Source organism: Hermetia illucens, chromosome 4, assembly GCF_905115235.1.
Source record: "Hermetia illucens chromosome 4, iHerIll2.2.curated.20191125, whole genome shotgun sequence".
NCBI lineage: Eukaryota > Metazoa > Arthropoda > Insecta > Diptera > Stratiomyidae > Hermetia > Hermetia illucens.
The window spans coordinates 93,051,082-93,071,348 of NC_051852.1; the positions used below are offsets into that span (position 1 = coordinate 93,051,082).

Here is a 20,267-nt window from a genome sequence, read left to right on the forward strand (position 1 = left end):
GGCACTCGAAGCCGCAAAGGGCGTATTGCAAATTCATCAAGATGGTCCATTTCCAACAGAACTTACCTTTTCTTGATAACTTCCCCCGAATTACCTACCCATAAAATTTTGCTGACAATCCTGTTAATATGGAAAAAATAAAGGAAAATATTAGCATGAATACTAGCAATGGAAATTTGCTACGGTAATTTCTTCCTTTCCGTCACATATTGAATCTCATAATGCGAATTCGCCTCAACCTGCAACATCTGCTGGCACGTGTGCATGTACCTGCCTTTCATCATCGGCGGAAAGTTGCGTGACTCTTGCTTACCTCGCAATCCGTTCGCTGTATTAATGGAAATGTTCCGTAATTTCCACAAGTTGCAGTGATTTCTACATCGCTGAACCCCCGAGTACGCCGCTTCCATTCTTCAACTGAAAATTAGAATTTTAATTACCTGCCCAAATCACAAAAAGCCATCACTTATTAAAATGCAACTCAATGAAATTGTTCGCTGGAGGAACCACACGCTCAGCCCGGCCACCTAGGCCAAGAGGCGTTGGTAGACGCACGACCGGGCCACAAAACAACACCCAATGCGGGCGAAAATGAAGTAACGCGATAATCGAGAAGTTGTGCAAAATGACTTCTGCTTTGTGGAGCACGACTGGGCTCCATCAATTTCGCAGCCGGTGCTACCGTGGCCGAAGATGTGGACCTGATTATGACAAGTCGAGCCGGGCCATGCCAAAGAATGGCGGCATCGCGAAAGCAACTAGTGAAAACGCCCAGCGTCTGCAGCTGCGGCGGACTAGCGTGGAGCAAGGTCGCCCCAAAGCTATGCCGCGCCACGCTGTGACTTTAAAAACAACGCGGACCGTGAAACTGTGCAGCTCAGAATGCGTTCAATGCCGCGACTCCCAAAACGAGAACGAGAGCGCGATAACCACCCCTTTGACTCCATCGCACCACCGCCATCCTACACGACACAGCGCGAAAAACTACCGAAGAAGCGGTCGAGCCACGCTCACACCACGCCAAAGACCACCTTTTCCGCCCCAAATTTGTCACAACTGAGTGAACCCAGTGGAACTGTACAGTTGTCCCGCTTTGGCCTTTGGCGCGGGAGAGTTATAACATGCTCTCTGCTTGAGAGCAGTTCGCGCCGTGGGCCGGGAGAGCCATTTCTTCCTCCGTAATCTGCGCAAGACGTGGACTGTGGCGCCAATGTTTCTATTGCGGCGGGTGCTGTCACTAGAATGCGTGCTCCGCTCTCCGTTAACAGTGCTCGCCGCTCATCCGCACCCTCCCTTCGCTCTGGTTTCCCATTTGTCCGATTCGCTGCGAGTGGATTTTTCTGCCGTGTGATCAGTTTGAGTTCGGCTATCGTGACGGGTGGATGCATTTCAGTCGACGGCGCGATTAAAGATTTTCTGGTGTGTTTTCCTACAGGAGCAAGGAAATCGGGATAAGAGGGAAATTGAGTGTTCCCGACATGAACTTAGATTGTGCTTGGACTCCCAGTGATGCGAAAAAAATCTGAATGATTTCTGCGAAAATCAGATAGTGAATGCTGCGAGTGTTGTTGAGTCCTGTAAGGAAAATATAACTTGTGAAAAAATTGGAAAATGTGCTAAGTGATAGTTAGAGCGACACCGCGTAGAGTCGAAAGTGGTTGTGAAGAGAAGAAAATTACTCAAAAAAATTTCGAATGAAAATTCGGTTAGCGAGTTTACACCTGCAAGTGAAAATGTGAAAAATCTAAAAATGTTCGTTACAGTCAAAAACTAAAATCATATGCAACTTTCCCGGTAAAATGGTAGGTCCAGGCCTATTATGACAAACCTGCTGATTTAGCGCCCAGTGTGTGCTTAAAAACAACTAGAAACGGTTGAAGAGGTATTACTGATAACGTAGCCGGAAAACAGTAAATATATGCAGAAAATATGAAAACACTCCCCGATATGAGCGGCCTAGTACCCATCATCAGAACCTACTACTTAGCTAGTCTAGCGCTACTTCTGGTAATCGCAGAGAATGTGGCTCTGTCACAGTCACCGCCTGCCACACTATCAGTGACTTCCTCTCCCTCATTGCCCACGACCAATCAGTGTTCATGGGAATATAACAAAACTGTGACCACGTGTCGACTTCGCACTGTCGATCGAGCCGGCTTAGATCTCCAAGGAGCGGATGGATCGTCGAGGTTGCGGGTGCAGTGCAGCGAGGTATTCCTCTTCGAAAGTCAATTACCGCAGAATACGTTCTCACGCCTGCAGATCCTGGAGGAGCTGCACTTCGACTCCTGTAAATTACTTCATTTGCCTAATAAAGTTTTCGATGGCCTAGGAACCTTGAAGACTTTAAGTATCAATTCCAAAAATTCCGATTGGGGTCCCGGCAAGAGCTTGGAACTGCAACCAGATTCGCTGGTTGGATTGAAGCAGCTGATCGAACTTGATCTGAGTGAAAATAATCTCAGAGTACTACCGCCAAGTTTTCTGTGTCCCGTTGGAAACTTGCAAATACTGAATTTGACCCGAAATCGCATTCGCTCAGCAGATAATCTTGGGTTTGCTCACATGACATGCAATGGAGGTAGCGAGCTGCAGGCCTTAGACGCAAGTTTCAATGAACTGAGGTCGATCCCTGAGAACTGGGGTATATCGAGACTTAGAAGACTGCAGCATCTGAACCTGCAGAATAACAACATCACTGAGTTATCCGGAGAGGCCTTTGCTGGCTTAAGCTCGCTGAGGACGCTGAACTTGAGCCATAACCATCTGGAAACACTTCCCGAAGGCTTATTCGCTGGGTCAAAAGAATTGCGAGAAATCCATCTGGAGCACAACGACTTATATGAACTGCCTAAAGGTTTATTTCATAGACTGGAGCAGTTACTGGTTTTAGACTTGTCAGGAAACCAGCTGACCAGCCACCACATCGACAACACAACATTTGCTGGCCTAATACGACTCGTGGTACTGAACTTAGCGCACAATGCTCTTACCAGAATCGATTACCGAACTTTCAAAGAACTGTATTTTCTACAAATATTGAACCTTCGAAACAACTCCATCGGACATATTGAAGAAAACGCCTTCCTGCCTCTGTACAACTTGCATACACTGAACTTAGCTGAAAACAGGCTGCACACATTAGACGATAAACTATTCAATGGCCTTTTTGTCCTGTCGAAACTAACACTGAATAATAATTTGATAAGTGTGGTTGAACCGTCCGTATTCAAAAACTGCTCAGATTTGAAGGAACTTGATCTAAGCTCAAATCAGCTGACCGAGGTGCCACGCGCCCTCCAAGACTTATCCATGCTGCGAACGCTGGATTTAGGAGAAAATCAAATTTCAACTTTTGAAAATGGATCCTTCCGGAATTTGCATCAACTGACTGGTTTGCGATTGATTGACAACCAAATTGGAAATATCTCAAAAGGGATGTTCTGGGACCTGCCGAGGTTGAGCGTATTGAATCTCGCCAAAAATCGAGTCCAAGGAATCGAAATAGGATCATTCGACAGAAATATTGAGTTGGAAGCTATTCGGTTGGATAGAAACTTCTTAACCGATATAAACGGCGTTTTTGCAACACTTGCGTCGTTGCTTTGGCTCAATTTATCCGAAAATCATTTGGTTTGGTTTGACTATGCCTTCATTCCGAGTAATTTAAAATGGTTGGATATTCATGGAAATTATATTGCGGAGCTCGGGAATTACTACACATTGCAAAAGGAAATTCGTGTGAAAACTCTAGACGCGAGTCACAACAGGATCACGAAAATCGACGCCATGTCCGTCCCAAACACGATCGAATTACTTTTCATTAACAACAATCTTATCAGCAGTGTTCATGCCAACACCTTCGTTGATAAGGTGAATTTGACGAGGGTCGACCTGTACGCCAATGCTCTGAATAAGCTGCAATTGCATACTCTGCGATTGACCCCAGTTCCGCCAGAGAAACCTCTGCCAGAGTTCTACTTGGGTGGAAACCCGTTTGAATGTGATTGCTCCATGGAATGGTTGCAGCGAGTCAACAATCTGACATCGAGGCAGCACCCCAGAGTCATGGATCTCGCAAATATTGAGTGCGTCATGCCACATACCCGGGGAATGCCCATAAGACCGCTAGCTTCACTAAAATCGAAGGACTTTTTGTGCAAATATGAGGCCCATTGCTTTGCTCTATGCCATTGTTGCGACTTCGATGCATGCGATTGCGAAATGACCTGTCCAACGAACTGTACCTGCTACCATGATCAAACATGGAGCACGAACGTTGTCGATTGCGGAGGCCAGAAAACGATCGAGTTACCAAAACGAGTTCCTATGGATTCCACAGCTGTTTATTTGGATGGAAACAATTTTCCAGTATTGCAGAATCACGCCTTCATCGGAAGAAAGAACTTGAAATCGTTGTTTGTAAATGCGAGCAATGTGGCCAGTATCCAGAATCGCACTTTCGCCAGCCTGACTTCGTTGCAAGTGCTGCACTTGGAAGATAATAGAATTCATACGCTCCACGGTTACGAGTTTGAACATTTGACGAAATTGAAAGAGCTTTACCTACAAAACAATTTGCTGACTCATATAGAAAATGCAACGTTTTCCCCCTTGATGTCATTGCAAGTCCTTAGGATTGATGGCAACCGACTGCACTCAATTCCGATTTGGCAGTTCCATAACCAGCCACTTAGGAATCTGAAATCATTGTCCTTGGGGCGAAACGTTTGGAGCTGCCGCTGCAAGTTCCTTCAGGACTTGACTTCCTATGTTGCTGATAATGCTTTGATTGTGCAAGATTCCCAGGACATCTACTGTGTTGAAGGCGCTATAAAACGGGAACTGGACTTTAACGCGACTGCAGCTTGCAGCGATTACTATGCTGGAGGATCGGTGCTGCAGAATGGTATTCCCAAATCCTACATACCTCTCTTGGCAGCTGCACTGGCTTTGGTGTTCTTGCTCGTCATTCTTGTGATAATTTTCGTTTTCCGTGAATCCGTTCGTATTTGGCTCTTCGCTCATTACGGTGTTCGCGTTTTCGGTCCGCGCTGCGAGGAATCCGAGAAACTTTATGATGCAGTATTGTTGCATTCTGCGAAAGATTCAGAATTTGTCGCTCAGTCCCTCATTGGAGAGTTAGAAACTGGCCGTCCTCCACTCCGAATATGTCTTCAACATCGAGACTTATCTCACGATGCAACACATATGCAGGTGCTAGAAGCGGCCCGGGCTTCCCGGCGAGTAGTGATCTTGCTGTCTCGAAATTTTCTGCAAACTGAATGGAGTCGATGTGAGTTGAGACGAGCTGTGCACGATGCACTGCGAGGTCGACCTCATAAGCTGGTGATTGTTGAAGAACCTGAAGTGATGCTTGAAGCCGAAAGTGATGTCGAACTCTTGCCGTACTTAAAAACGACAGCTGTGAATCGAATTCGAAGAAGCGATCGGCACTTCTGGGAAAAGCTCCGATACGCGCTTCCTGTTGAGTTTCCCTATCGCACGAACAACTACACCCTAGATCATAATCATGAACGAATCAAGCAACCTGCCAGTCCTGGAATAATGTTCCGTCAGGCCCCTCCACCAGCCTATTGTCCAGACGGCGAGGATCCCAACTACTCTTCAGCAACTACTGCCACCCCTAGCCCTCGGCCGAATCGACGAGGAGGTAGTGGCGAGCACGTTCATCCACAAGCCTCGCCCCATCATCATCACCATCTCGTGCATCAACAGCCCCAACCGCAACAACCACTCCATCAGCAACACCATCATGGCCAGTATAATAACCGACCTCCATCCGAGCATATCTACTCCAGTATTGATTCAGACTACAGCACCCTGGACAACGAGCAGGCTGCCGGTCTCATGTCGAGCGGTGGTAGCAATAACAGTCACTCCAGCAGTAGCAACACTGCCCCGCATCCCCATCGGGCTGCTTTTCACCACCAGCAGCAGCAACAACATCAGCAGAACATCCATCAAACGTGGAGACCACAACAGCACCAGCAGCATCAACAGCAACCTGGGGGACACCACGGGGGCGGAAACGGTTCACCGCCGGGTCAACATGTGCAGGCCTACTTGGTGTAATGACGTCAACATGTAAATAACGCAAGTTTTGCTAATTGTATATTAAATTTTTGTTTTAAGAGTCATTTTTAGCTGTAAGGGCTGTATATTTCCTGTATCATATACACTATCTGATATTTGAATGATTTCTGAATGAGTTTATCTTTATTTGAATTGTATCCTTTCGGGCAATTGTATTGTCCTCGCTTAATTTATGTGGCTGAGAAAATACGTATTGAATGTGTACAGTAAGCATGAAGTATTATGTAATATAAGCCTAAAAATGAATGAGTCACTATGAGATAATTTTATTAAAAGGAAAAAACCAATAAATTAATTCTTTTTCGTTAAAAATTATGTTTGCTTTTTAATTATATGAAATTCGGAAACGCAAAATTAGGTGAAAAGTTATTCTTCTCAGTGCAGTAGTATTTTTCGAATGTTATCTCTTAAACTAAAGTCACAGGGAAGATTGCACCTTCAGCGATAAATAGTTATCACTTCCTTAGTTCAGAATAAAAATTCGCTTTTCAACCCTTAATTCATTCACAAAATCTTCTACCGAGTAAGATAAATTCAAAATTTTGCTAAAATATTTGGCAAAAGTCCTGCCTAATGAACGTACGTTCAGTTGGACGATGACTAATATTAACTTTTGGCAGGATACTAGCAGAAATATTTGGATCCCCAACTGAGTCAGATAAAATAATTTATTTTCCAAATCCCTGCTTGGCCTATCTCCGTAAAATTTGATTAATTTACCACGATAAATCATTTATTACTCATACTTTTACGTTCAATTGGGCTTTTTGTGATTCATATTTTTGCTGTGATGCGTGTCATGTGGTGAATTTCAAAGTACAGTATTCAGAATAAAAAAAGCTCGTCCGTATAGTGAATTTTTCATAGATAAATCTCTTGTTTTTGAAACGAACAAATTTCCAATTTTTATTGTTTCCCCCAATATTTTATCGATAAAATGTGTAAAGTGATGACAAGTATTTAAGGGGGTCCTTTTTCAAGCACAATAAATTTAAGTCGTATAGCGCAAAGGCCAAACCGGCGAAATTGGGGGTGGTCCTACAGATGTAAAACGCATATTCGTATAACTACCCGCGATGATTTCAAGTATAGCGCTAAGTTTGAGAGTTATACTCGCTTGTCTCCTTAGCCCACACTTTTTAATATTTCTGGAGTGAACTAATAAATCTAACTGAATTAAAAAAGGTCCTTTTTTCCACAAACGTTTATATTGAATAATCGTTGGTAGAGTATCTTCTCAAATTATTCACATAAGATCTAATAGAACAGATGATTCTCGCAATACTGTGTTTACGGTAATTCAGTAAAAATTGTCAGTCAAAAAAGGAAACTTTTGATTTGCATTTTGAGAAATAGTCTATGCAGATTCTATTGACTTTGCTAAACAATTGGAATGAGACTAATTTTTCGGAACTTGCCGCCTGTTTCCTTTTTAGAATACAGTTTACAACTTTTTACCTATACAAATATTAAGTAGAATATGCACCACACGGAATATCCCGCCGTCCTTAAAACTAAGTAAAAAAGTCTCTCTGCAATTACAAAATCCTGTTCGGATGGATGCGGGGCCTATCTAACACCTCTGCAGTAATGAATGGGTAATAGAAGAGTGAAGTGCTGTATATTTATTCTGAGAAAAGACAGCTATAATTGCTTATGAAAGTTAAGAAAATGGTCGCTTCCAGATCTCGTAGGTGGATAGGACATTTATCACCGAATGAAGATGATAACGATTAAAAAGGACAATGAAAATCAAGGGCAAGCTAGTAACAGACAAGAGATTTGTCCTCATCATGTAATAATGACAAGTCCGTGGTCTATTGCATTTAAGTTGCTCCTTAAATAGAACAAAAAATAATCCAAAAGGTCTGACAACAGTTTTTTGTTGTTAAAAAGTTTGTATCAAACTTTGGAATAGGAACCTAAGGGAATGACTATGGAGTCAGTCCTAAATTGAGGCGTATGGTGGAAAGACCTAATCCGATTCTAAAAATTCCAAAAGTCAAAAAACTTAAAATGGTAACTGAAGATGGTATTTAGCGACGACTACAAGATTGAAGCGGTAACTGAGAACAATATAATAAATAAACTATAACATATCCACAATATGCAATGATATGATCTTGCGTCTTGGTCAGCCCGATTTTTTTCGCTGATAAAACTTTAAACAGCACCAGGTATTGCAGAGAGAATTGAGGATTGACTGTTTTCACCTGCCACCACCAAACACACAGACAAAACGGCCCATTGCAATTAATCAGCTCTAAAATCACATTACAGCCAAATTTGTTAAATATATTGACAACCAACCACCACCAACTTATCCCCGAAGTTTGAGACAGCGAATCAACCCTTGGTAATTGCCAACGAGGTATTAACTGCCCCACGCGTAAAAACGAGATGTCACTCATTGATTATAAACACGTTGCTGGGTATAATCTATAAGATGTACACAGCTATCTTGCTAGGTTGAATAGCTCCTACAACATCATCAAGCTTTTATCAAAAAGGCTTCACTCCAGCCAAATCAGCAAAAGAACACGCTTTCTCTCTGCGGCAGCCGGTGGGAAACTGCTAGAGCATAAGAAACACTATTTTTTCATCGACCTCAAGGTCAACTATGAATACTAGCAAAGTGAGAGTAAAACTTTACATAACCGTGTGAAAATTCGTATCCAACAATATTAATAAGATTGACTAGACTGACCCTGACCAATGTGTGAGGGCAGAAAAGTTAACAGTTTCATTTTCCAGACCTTTCCCCATCGACAACGGCCTAAGAGAAAGGGATGCTCTATGATTCATTTTTAATTTGGCCTTGGAAAAGTGATTCTTCCAGTCCACCTAAATGCTGCCTTACGATGATGATATTGACATTACGGGAAGAACAGCTTGAGATGTACAAACTGCCTGCATCCAGATCGAGTAGGCGCCGATCGGAACGAGTTCTTCTGCACATTTATGGAAGCAAGGAGAAGTGCACGGTGGCAACGGAAACACTAACAAGGAAAGCAAAAACAACTTTAAATAGCTCTGATCAACTGAAATCGTTGAGTATTCCTCTTATCTGATGTTGCTCGACTTCAGATCCGATACATCTATGATGACGAAATCTGCGCACGGTGCTTGACAGCCAACGGAGCCTACTTCGCTTACTGGTCCATCTCAACACAGGGTCGTGCATGATGATGATCGTAAAGAGGTGTCATTGTGGGGCTACCCGGCATAACAATTTGTATCTGCAGTATCCCGGTTTTACCCTAATCTGCTAATAGGCTCCCCGCTTTATTTTCACTAATGACGGAAATCAGTTTTATAGTGTAATCTGATAAAGCTCTCAAAGACCATTTGTTTCAAATTATCAGCATTTCAAATTTCAACCAAATTCAAAAGCATTGAAAACTCCCCGCCAGGTCGTGTGGCGTCAGAAGTCAAATCGAGATACTTCAGTAGACTGGCAGCCGGCAGTTGGTCATGAAAATATCAAAGTATCAAAGTCAACGTCGGCGATGAAATATCAAAAAGAACGGTAAAATATTATCCCGTATCTGTTGCATAAATAACTCCACAAAAATCCCGCTGCAAGTCGAAATTCGGTTTCTTTGCAGTCAGGTTTATATATTGAGGATCATTTCAACGCGAGTTAACATTTTATAAACTTAAACTCCAATAAGAAGAACAAAACGTGACGCACGGTTTCGTTCAGGGCAGAGGCAACTCATGAGACGCTTCTTCACCCCTGCCTTAGCGACAAGTGGTAATCGCTCCATTTATATATAATTGTAAACACGACATGAGTGCGAATTATATTGAATGAAATCCGTCCCAAGTTCAAACCTAGACCAAGCCGAAGTGATTATTTTGTTGAGGACTCCCAGCATTCATTCATCCTCCATTACCGTCGAAACTTAAGGTAAATTGTACGATTGTCCTTCCACGTAACCACCTGACATTTTCACTCCTCTCTATTAAAAACTGAATTACTTCAAAAGTTGGAACCAACAAACACTAAATCGTATGCTTTATCGTAGCTAAGATACAAACTACTTGTCCAGGGAAGTAGTTATTTTCTAACGTGGTTCTCTTTACCTCAATCTTACTCCGAATAACTAGAGAATATCAAATCAAATAAGAAATAATGAAGTGATTAAAGAAATTGTTGGGAGATGAAAGCGTTGCTGAACGAATAGCGTCATTTACTAAACCCGGGGTGTTGTGAATTTGTTTATAGATTTGAAATCCTCACATATGCAAACGTTTTTCACCGCATATAGCCATATGAGATATTAAAAAAGGTTTCAATTAGCACTTTCCCTTAATTCTGACATTAGTTGTAAAGAGAGAACACGAACGAAGCCAAAGACCATTCTCAGAGACTACCAAACTGAAAAATCTGAAAAAATATGATATTATGACATCTAGACCTCAAAGATATCTGCTTAAGCAAAGTTAATACTATATTTTGCAAATTTAGTTTGAACACACTCAAAGGGATCCTAAAAACGACTACGATAATATCGCCGGCCAAATGGAGCATAATTTTGAAAAGTTTTCTAGAAATCCTACCATTGCCAACACGGAGCAGGTTATATTTATCCTTCCACGTAAATTTACTTCAATCTAAGCATGATATGCAGAATGTCAATTTCATCTTTAAGTAAATGGCCTAAATATGTATGCAGCAGTTATTACACCTATGACCTTAAACCTTAGGCCAACTATTTCAAGAAAAAAGAAAGATTATACCAACATATCTAACGGCTGACAGATGACATAACATAATATTTTCCAAAAGGTAGTCAAATATGACGGAATCCATCTGTTGAAAACAGCATAAATTTTGGTTAGCCTACTTTGAGTACTTTTTTTTCGACCTTTAAACTGACGAAACTGGCAAAAATGAAACTGGTTACTTTATGACAACTTTTTCCAAAAATTGATATTACATATCTAATGCAATATAAAAATAGTAAAACATAATATTAATTCGAAAATGCATTTTTTAACAAAAAAACATCTTTAGAAGTTTTGAGCAGGTTTTTTTTCCCGGGGATACTTAAACAGCAGTCTTACGCTTTTGGCACCCTACTCTATTGCTTATCGAAGAAGTTGAGCCAGTCTCTGAGGTTTCTGTTGTTGTTTCAGATGACGCTCCTCATTTGGTTTGGCATTGAAAGGTAATAACCCATTGTGGAAGTTCTAGAGAGTACGGCGGAGGCCGTAGAATCTTTTACTATAGTTGCGGAGCAGGATGATTTGTTCGAGCTTCGAGCCAAATAATTGTATTAACCGACAGCGCTAATTCCAATTTGGATCTAGGCTATGTCCGTTTCGCCTCAGCGGAGGTAAGCAATGTACCAATACTCAATGGTACCGAGTTGTTTAGTATCCGATATCCAGTGACGATTCAAATTCCTTTTGTTAGCGTTTCAATAGCTTAGTGCCATCCCGACCAGCGAAAAGCCTCATTTAGACGGTATAGCATTGCTAAACAAAGGAACTTGATGGAGTTCGTCTTCTTCTTCTAATTGTTTCCTTGTTTTACTCTTGGGACAGGTGCGACTCCTTGTGTTATCTATTCCTTGCTTTGTTCCAAATTAAGCTAAAGATATCTTGTCCCTGGTGATGTTCAGTACACAAATCGTAGCTCGATGTTACGTGGTGCTCGGTGACGGGTAGGATGTTTCGATAAGCCCGTGTGGTGCCATAATTTGAGTAAAACTGACTGATTTAAGGTAACAGCAATTTGGTTGGCTGTCCGAAGGGAGGACAATTTTTAGGTCATTTTTGATTCCTGCAAATCACTTTTGTACAGAAAATCTACCGTTGAAACCTCCGTACAATTGGGTTTTGCCTCTTATGAGGCAGTAAGATATTAAAAAGTGAAATTATTAAAAAATCGGTCATCACAGTTCTGTAGAGGGGAAAATTCTCTTTGGAATGGTGGACAATACTTTGCCTAATAGCAAATTGTTTAGAATAAAAAGCATAAAACTACGAAATGATATGTAGGAATGATGGTTTCCGATGACAGTGTTTATTTTTTGGAGATCAGGGATACATCAGTTTTAGTAAGAATTTCGTTTTTGCATTTTCTCATGAGCTTTAGATTCTTTGTTCTACAATGTTTCGTCACTCCTAATCTCATCTGTGGATCACTGCATCTTTTTGTACGTTTCACTTCATCGATTCGCTCTGCAACCCTTTCGTTTGTCGTATGCATATTTTGTAGATTGTGCTTTTCTCAGTTTTCGGTTTTTGATGAATTACATTCCCATTTTCACGTGTTATTTTTTTGGTTGCGACTAGCCAATATTTGCCTTTGCAATTGTCGTATCTTCCTTTGGATACGCTGTGTAAAGGTATCTCTGCGGAAACTATTGTTCGGAGCTGTGTTCAGACAGTACTGTTCAGGAGTAACTCGACTTAGCTTTTTCAAAGTTTTTAAAAAATTTGAAAAATTTCGGATAGAAAGCTCTTTTCTATAATTGTTTGAATTTTCTCGTGAGTTTTCGTTAGAACGAGGGCCTTCCCAAAAATGGAATCCTCGAGGTAAATTCCTCTCAATCCGTTGACCACCTTTTCTTAATCGCTGTCAATATGAATACTTCTGGTCAGATTTTATGCCATCCTTTAACCTTGGTGTAAATGGTCGCCTTTAAAGGAAGCAATTATCCCTTAGTCCAGGGAAGTGGCATCAAGACTACTTTAACATTTTCGCCGCTTCCGTTAAGCGTCGCAAGATGACTAGGACGTTTGCCGATTAATAGGAAAAGTCTGCATGATAAGCTGTTCGTCATTCAAAAAAGGGCAAACCTCCTTTCGAACACTATAAAGTTTAGCTCTCCTCTAGAAATGAACCGCCACGATCCCTGAGGCTCCGGAATCTTGGGACGTCAGTAATTGGAATTTTTACGTAAATATATCCTCAAACGCTGGTTTTGTCTCAATATGCTGCTTGATCAATTCTGTGATTATCTTTGTTCTCAGCATGTGCATTGGCTGCTATTGGAAGCCCATTACTCGAAACACGCTTTTAAAACCGTCATCAAATATTGGAACAGTAAGAGAGTTAGCAAGTTGAATAGTTGTTGCTCTATTATAGAGGAGCAAAGTGCCAGGGCAAACCATTATAATTTTCATGGTTATTCTGAGTATTGCTTCCCTTTATTAAATAATATTAATTTAATAATTAATTAATCAAAATGTGTATTCGCATATACCACAACGATAAAAACTCGGCTTCTCGTACAGATGTAGTATTAGTGTCACATTTAGACGAGCGTCATGTCATTTAAGCAATTCTCCCACCAAACGCCTTTTTCGTGGATCTCTACATCCCTACCACTTCAAAACTGTTCCGAGTTTGTTCCCGAAATTTTAATACGTTTTTCTACACGGCATAAACTATCGAAAAATGAAAAAAGTGCTTACACTAGGATAGCTCCTTAAGAAGTCTTTCCTTTATTTTTAACTGATGTGAAAAAGCAGTTGAAGCACTGACAGTTTTGATATAAAAAAATTCTTTGAGGTATTCGTTGTGTTGCAGGTAGATGAAAAGCTTTGGTTTTATTCAATTTTATTCTCCGGAGAAAGTAAGGCAAGCTATTTTTATATTTTGTTCAGCTTCGTGTGGTTTCAGGCCTCGGCTATGATAGTTTGAACTTAATTAGCATCGTTATTAAATCATTATCTTTATAGTGGTGCACTCCAACATTTTGGTTCTTATTTTTTGGCTTCCTCACCTAATTTGATGTTCCTGTTTGTGTATTTTTGGTCCGGCAACTTTTTGCAAGCAACTTAGACTTGCTTCCATCGCTCTATTCAGGAAGTTCACTTCTATGCGATGTAGATAAATCCGGACCACTAGTGAACTCGACAGGGACTAAACAAGAAAAAGAAGACCAATATTTGCCATATCTGACCTATTATTATAATTGAATGTTAAATCCTCTGTTGTTGGTATTTGGCCAGTATTTACAAAACCAATTTCCGACAAATTCGCGCGGATACCGTGGTGAGAATGACCATTGTTGTTTGTTCTAAAATAAATTAAAAAAAAAATTCTAGATATTTGGAACTTCATTAATTTTCTATTGATGGGGAGATTTTCTTGCGATAAAACAACTGTGAAAAACCTTACGTCGAAAAGTGTGCATAAAAAGGGACCTTTGAAGCAATAGGTTTTTATTAGACCTCTTTATTCTTAAGGCGTCCACACTACATTCGGACAGAACATCTGTAGCCCCTCACAATTCCGTACTGTCAATTTTCAGAAGTAATTTTCCAGTTGGCATTCCTTGATGCCCCCTGTCAGTTCATTGATACTGCCTGCCTCGTTACATCTACTCGTCAATCTGCTGAGAAAGGATCTTTTCATTCGAAGGTATTTTCCTGCTTTTCGCAGCCATCCTTTGTTTTTTTTTTAATTTAGCACCCGTTCTATTTTTCGCTCCATGGCGGCGATATCAAAAAAAATTCAACATACCCTTACCATAGGAGGTTCCTATACATCTTTTTTACTAACCAGATACGGGAGAGCGACCTACGATATAAAATATTAGAGAAATCAATTATCGGTAATTATTGAAGAGACTATAACTATTATGTCAGTGGTATCGCCAATTAAATTTTCGACGAATTTATCGCCAATCTACAGATTTAATTCAAGTAGAGAGTTGCATTGGAAAACCTTTTCAAGGGCAGTGCCTTAACTTCGGTATATTTTGTTTTTGGTTGTGAAATACCATGACATCAGCAGTCATAGAGACTCAGAATATAGCCAAAGTAATGATGATTCTTCTTTCTGGGATCGAGAAACTGTCTATGTTATTTTAATTTTCATTTATTTCAGGCATAACGGGCTAAATTAGTTGCTACTTTTAATTTTAATTATTTTAATTTTTAATTTAATTTTCTAATTTTATTTTAGTTATGATATTGATAATTATCTTCAATTTCCCGATTTCTTCTAGCAGAATGTAAAGTAGTGAAAATAAAATCAGTGACAGCAACAAATTTAATAATATGAATTATTTCTGACTTCTGAGCGCCTGAGTAGTTGTTGTTTTGCCATTACAATAAAAATATGGCCAAAGTATGATTACCCTCTGGAAATCAACTTCTATGATATTAAATAATTAGGTATATATAGTATATATAGGTACACTTAATCCACAAGTCTTTACTTCGGTCCCTGACACATTAAAATATCTTTTGCTATTTTGTATTAATATATTATTGGTTTTCCTCCGGAAATCACCATATTCATTTTTGTTTTGTTTCTTAATCAATTTTCTTCATGGTGAACATTTTTGGGTACTTCACGTTAAACTTGGCATACCCTTCTGGCAAAAGTCCATTTTTTGATATTGTTTCAGTGATTATTTTTATAATGATCCTCACTTCCGTAACCTTGGAATTCAGCCGATTTATATATATTTGAAATCGTTGTTTGTGGAAATACATGTGTATACACTGATGGAGCAATAATTAGAAACGAATCAGTTCTCATGGAAATAATTTAAGCTATTCTGTTGTTACCTTACAAACAAAAATTTATTCATTGAAAGGGGGTATATTTAACCTTCCAGTAAAAGGTAATCAATTATATTGACCACTTAAATGGTAAGGATAAGTAAAAGACAAATGATACAAGCAAATTCAAGGAGAAACATTGCCTTATCTAGCAATTGAGAGAGGGGTTGATGACTTCGTAGATCAACATTTTCTTTTTCTAGTGTAAGTAATCCTCCTGCATTTATTTTTCCATCGATTGTTTTTTAAGGTTTTGTGTGAAACAAAACCTTATTAGAATCGATTCGATGTCTGTCTGTCCGTCTGTCTGTCTGTCTGTCTGTCTGTCTGTCTGTCTGTCTGTCTGTCTGTCCGTCTGTCTGTCTGTCTGTCTGTCTGTCTGTCACAGCCGATTTATTCGGAAACGGCTGAACCAATTGTCACGAAAATTGGTAGGAGTATGTAATCAGCTGTTCCCTTTACATGCAGCAACTGACGCCATTTTGTGTTAAGTCTAAGGGGAGGCTCCCCATACATGTGAAAGGAGGGTGCAAAATTTTTTTTCATAAAATGTGGCCATGTGGGGTATCAAATGAAAGGCCTCAATTAGTACTTTTCGAAACTGGTTCAATATTTGATATTGGGTGAAACATAGGGGAGTGAGGGCTCAAAATATGACCCCCAAAAAGTGTAACAGGTCTCGTTCTCAGAACCTATCCAACTGAAAAATCTGAAAAAAATCTCAATAGTGTATCTCTACGAAATCTAGGCCTCAAAATATATCCGGTTCCGATATCTGCACAAATAAAGTTAATAATAGTATATTTCCACATTTTAGAAATTTACCCTGCACCCCCCTTATGTTCATCCCAGAAGTACAAAATTTGGCATGGGTATAATGAAGAATATAGCGCACAATTTGGTCAAGTTTGAGGAAAATCCAACTATTACTAACAAAGTTATAGGAGATAAAACTTTACAATTTTTTGTGAATTTCATGCACTCTACAATCTGATGACGTCATCATCACATATCAATTCGTCAATACCACAACGAAGTAAGTTCGTATGAATTGGGTGGAAAAGAATTATTTTGTTTTAGTTCTTTAATCATTTGTATATGAATATCAATTATTCCAACGAGACATGTGTGTATGTAGTTATATAGTATATGCGTGCTAATGAACTTTGCGGGTAGAGCCTAATTCAGATAGATATAAGAAGTAAATCGGAAATATAGATACGATCAATTTATATACGTGCCTATAAGTATACAGTATTCGAAAATAGGTAGTTTGTTTGTTTAGGGTGAGCGTAACATCTACGGCTGTAATATGTACGTATGTCTCGTAGTTTTGTAGCTGTATACGGGTAGAAAAATGTGCGTTGAAATTTCTTAGATAAGATGAACACAAAACCTTTATACCCGAAGCACGAGCTTCTGGTATTCCGACTTGTTTTATTATTACAACGACTAAGCGTCATTCTTTCGCTGTTGTTGCGCGGGTTCAAATCTCGGTTTTCGGTGATTCCTCTCAACTCAATGGCCTTTCCTTATATCTAATACTGAAACGCTGTCGGCATCGACTGAGTCCCCCCATAGTTCTCTCATTTTCCCAACTGATCTGGAGTCATTGGTTTTCTTTCTAATGCCCTTTTGGGTATTTTCAAGCCGCCCATTCTTTGAACGTGGCCCGCCTACCGGAGCTTTTGCAATTTTATCACCTTTAAAACTTCCGGGTAGTCATATGGACGGTAAAACTCTTCGTTGTACCTGATTCGTCGTCCGTCATTCTCGCAGACTGCCCGGAGTTTTCTTTTATTAGAACCTTCCTTTCCAAAATATTTAGGAATTTTTCAGAAGATTTTTTAAAAGTCCAAATTTGGCATCCGTAACCATCGAGTCTTCTATGTGCTTCGTAAGCGTCCTTCGATAATTTACTCCCTAAACATGTGAAGTTATCAACCTTGACTTAAGGAGCAGCATAAAAGTCAAATGTGAAAAGCATTGGGGCCTACCCGTCAGTTATTAAAGACTGTTCTGTGTTAAAAATGAATCAGTCAGACCGGTTTGAATTCGCAACTGCGGAATTCAGCCCATCATGGTTCTTTTCGTCAAATAAACTAGTTTTGTTGTGATGTCCAACTGATACATAACTTCTTACAGTAGATGGAGGAGTGACCGATTTAGTCTGCATTACACTATAAAAAATTACATTTGGCTTGCATATGAGTCATGGAAGTGCTACCAATAAGATATAGTAAACCCGCCTACTATATAAAGGGTTAGAGTAATCAATCATTGATAATGTTTGAACCGGCTGGAATTGTCGTATATGTGGCACTGTCAAATAAATTTTCGATGAATTCGTCGTCCACCTAGAACACCCCTTGGGCGGTGTAATGGTCGAAATGCATAAGCGTCAGTTTCATGATCTCATTGCGCCGGGTTCGAATTCCGATTCGTATTAGATGTGTGTGTTTGTATTTGCGATGTTTCGCTGCTTAAGGATAGTCAATTCTATAGCATTGAGTGTGATCATAATGAAACTGAGGCACAGCCGAAAAGTAAGATTGTGCCTTACACCACAAAAACGATTGAACAGCATAGATAATAGGAGGCAAACTTACATTAATTCCTCTTACCTTAACAGCGGGTCCTCGTTTCGAAATTGAGAATAACCAGGATTGTTTTTATATTTAGTCTTTTTAAGCATTCCGTTTTTAGTCGGTTTCCTCAGGATGTAGACTTTCTAACGTTCCTTCAGTCCTAATTTTGATAGTTATTCACTCTCTGTCTATATATTATGACATTAAGTTTAATGATAATGACATTGTAGCATTGTTTCGTTGCAAATTAAAGGTAAAGAAAAATAGTAATGCTTCGCGGAATGGCTTTAACGACTCCAGCACTATGATTCTGTAGAAACGTAGGATACCACGCAGCTCCTACGGAACAGTTTCCAGTTTTTGGCTAGATTTTTTTTAGCAGTTTCCTTTAAAATTTTCAAATCTTCGTTAATATTTTGAAATCAATACATTAAATATACCGCTTAGGAACATTTATTTTGAAAAAAAGACGATATATCATAAAGACGGAAGAATATAATTGAAACATATAACTTCCTTATATATTAAAAATATTATTTTCTCTGCGCTCCAGACTTTGCATACAAACTTCTTACATATTGAACAGTCTTCCGTCCGTAGAAGGTCCATCTTTTCGATTTTTGCGATGTTTTTCAGACACCTAGACATCTCCTGTTGAGGGTTGTGTGTTTCGGAGAGATGCGTCATTGAACCGTTTCCTTATTATTGGTCCAAGTAATGCAACATTTCACATCTATTCACATGTGTGAAGTAAGACATTAATGTCACTTCATGTTGGGAAGCGAATAACACAATTGTCAATTTCTTGAACTAAGGAGTTCATATTTTCCTTTTCTTAGACTCTCAGAAACTTGCTATCAACAAGTTCCTCAGCCATATTCAGCTACAGGAAAAAATTATCGGTAGTAATTTCGTTCCCTTCCTCTGCTATGCCCATTCAATCTTCAACATTCCGCTGATTTGTTTCCAACTGTCCATCTGTTTTCCCCTAGAGTGGGAATCGGAAATTCTTCGATTAAGCTGTGCTGCTGTCAGCCAGTATACAGATCTTTATACCATATTGGTCAGATTTTGCATGCTCTAAAAGGAACCAATCTTACCTTTACAGTGTGCAGTAAAAGGATACATTATCTCCAAAATGGGACCAACTTTTCCATTGTTACTCTTCCACTGCAAGAAGTAATGTTAGATGATCTTTTGATAACTGCGAACACATGGTTTTTCGAAGCAGAAAGTCATCTTGAGAAAAACATGCCTCTGAAATCCGCTACAACTTCTTCTTTCTTCTTCTCCTTTCAATTTAAACATTCAGTAATTCTAATTTTGTTCAAGGAATGAGGGTGTTTTGAGTCCATATCTACGTGATGACGGACAGACCGGCTCTTTGTACACAGGTAAGACAGCCTTAGAAAAAACCTTCAGTGGATCGTTAATTTTAGAAAACTTTCCTCTCCAGTCAGTTCTACTAAACACAAATTCAAAATCAAACTGAATTACTTCTGGAAGAGGCAACTAAACAAAAAAGCTACGAGCGTGAATTGAGGGAGGGTCTCAATTTCCAGTAATATCGCATTTTCGACCTTTAAGGGTGACAATAGTGCGGAATAACATAAACGATATTAACTCTGAAATAAGTTACGTATCATAGGGTCTGGAGAGGATCCTATTTACCGTTTTCAGGAATCATCACATAATTTTATGATTGATATTGAACTATTCGCTGGGAATGAAGACAAAAGCTAGAGAGAATAGAGGTTAGAAATAAAACTTGGGCAACATTCAGGTTTTGAATGTTTTTTCAGTGAGGATTCCTGAAGTTACAGTTAATATATTATTTTCTTAACTGCAAACTACTGCAGGGAAAAAAATGTAAATTGAAAATACTCCTTCCTAATAAACGTAAGGTGACTCGCATTCCACTTGGTTATGAATGTTTGTATTCATCTCTGTGTTGCTCCTGCTGTAGGTTTATCATTGGGATAGCACTGATGGTGATGGTAATGGAACTGAGGCACTGTCGATGCA

The 20,267-nt window shown here is 39.6% G+C and overlaps 1 protein-coding gene across 1 annotated transcript in view; it reads left to right on the plus strand.

Annotated features, from left to right (window-relative positions):
* The first annotated feature begins 1,369 nt into the window (after nucleotides 1-1,369).
* Nucleotides 1,370-20,267, plus strand: part of LOC119654573 (toll-like receptor 7) — a 60,787-nt gene continuing 41,889 nt past the window's right edge. The window contains exon 1 of the mRNA XM_038060027.1: nucleotides 1,370-6,108. Coding sequence (XP_037915955.1) covers nucleotides 1,930-6,096 — 4,167 coding nt within the window. The 5' untranslated portion in view covers nucleotides 1,370-1,929 and the 3' untranslated portion in view covers nucleotides 6,097-6,108. The remainder of the gene's footprint in view (nucleotides 6,109-20,267) is intronic.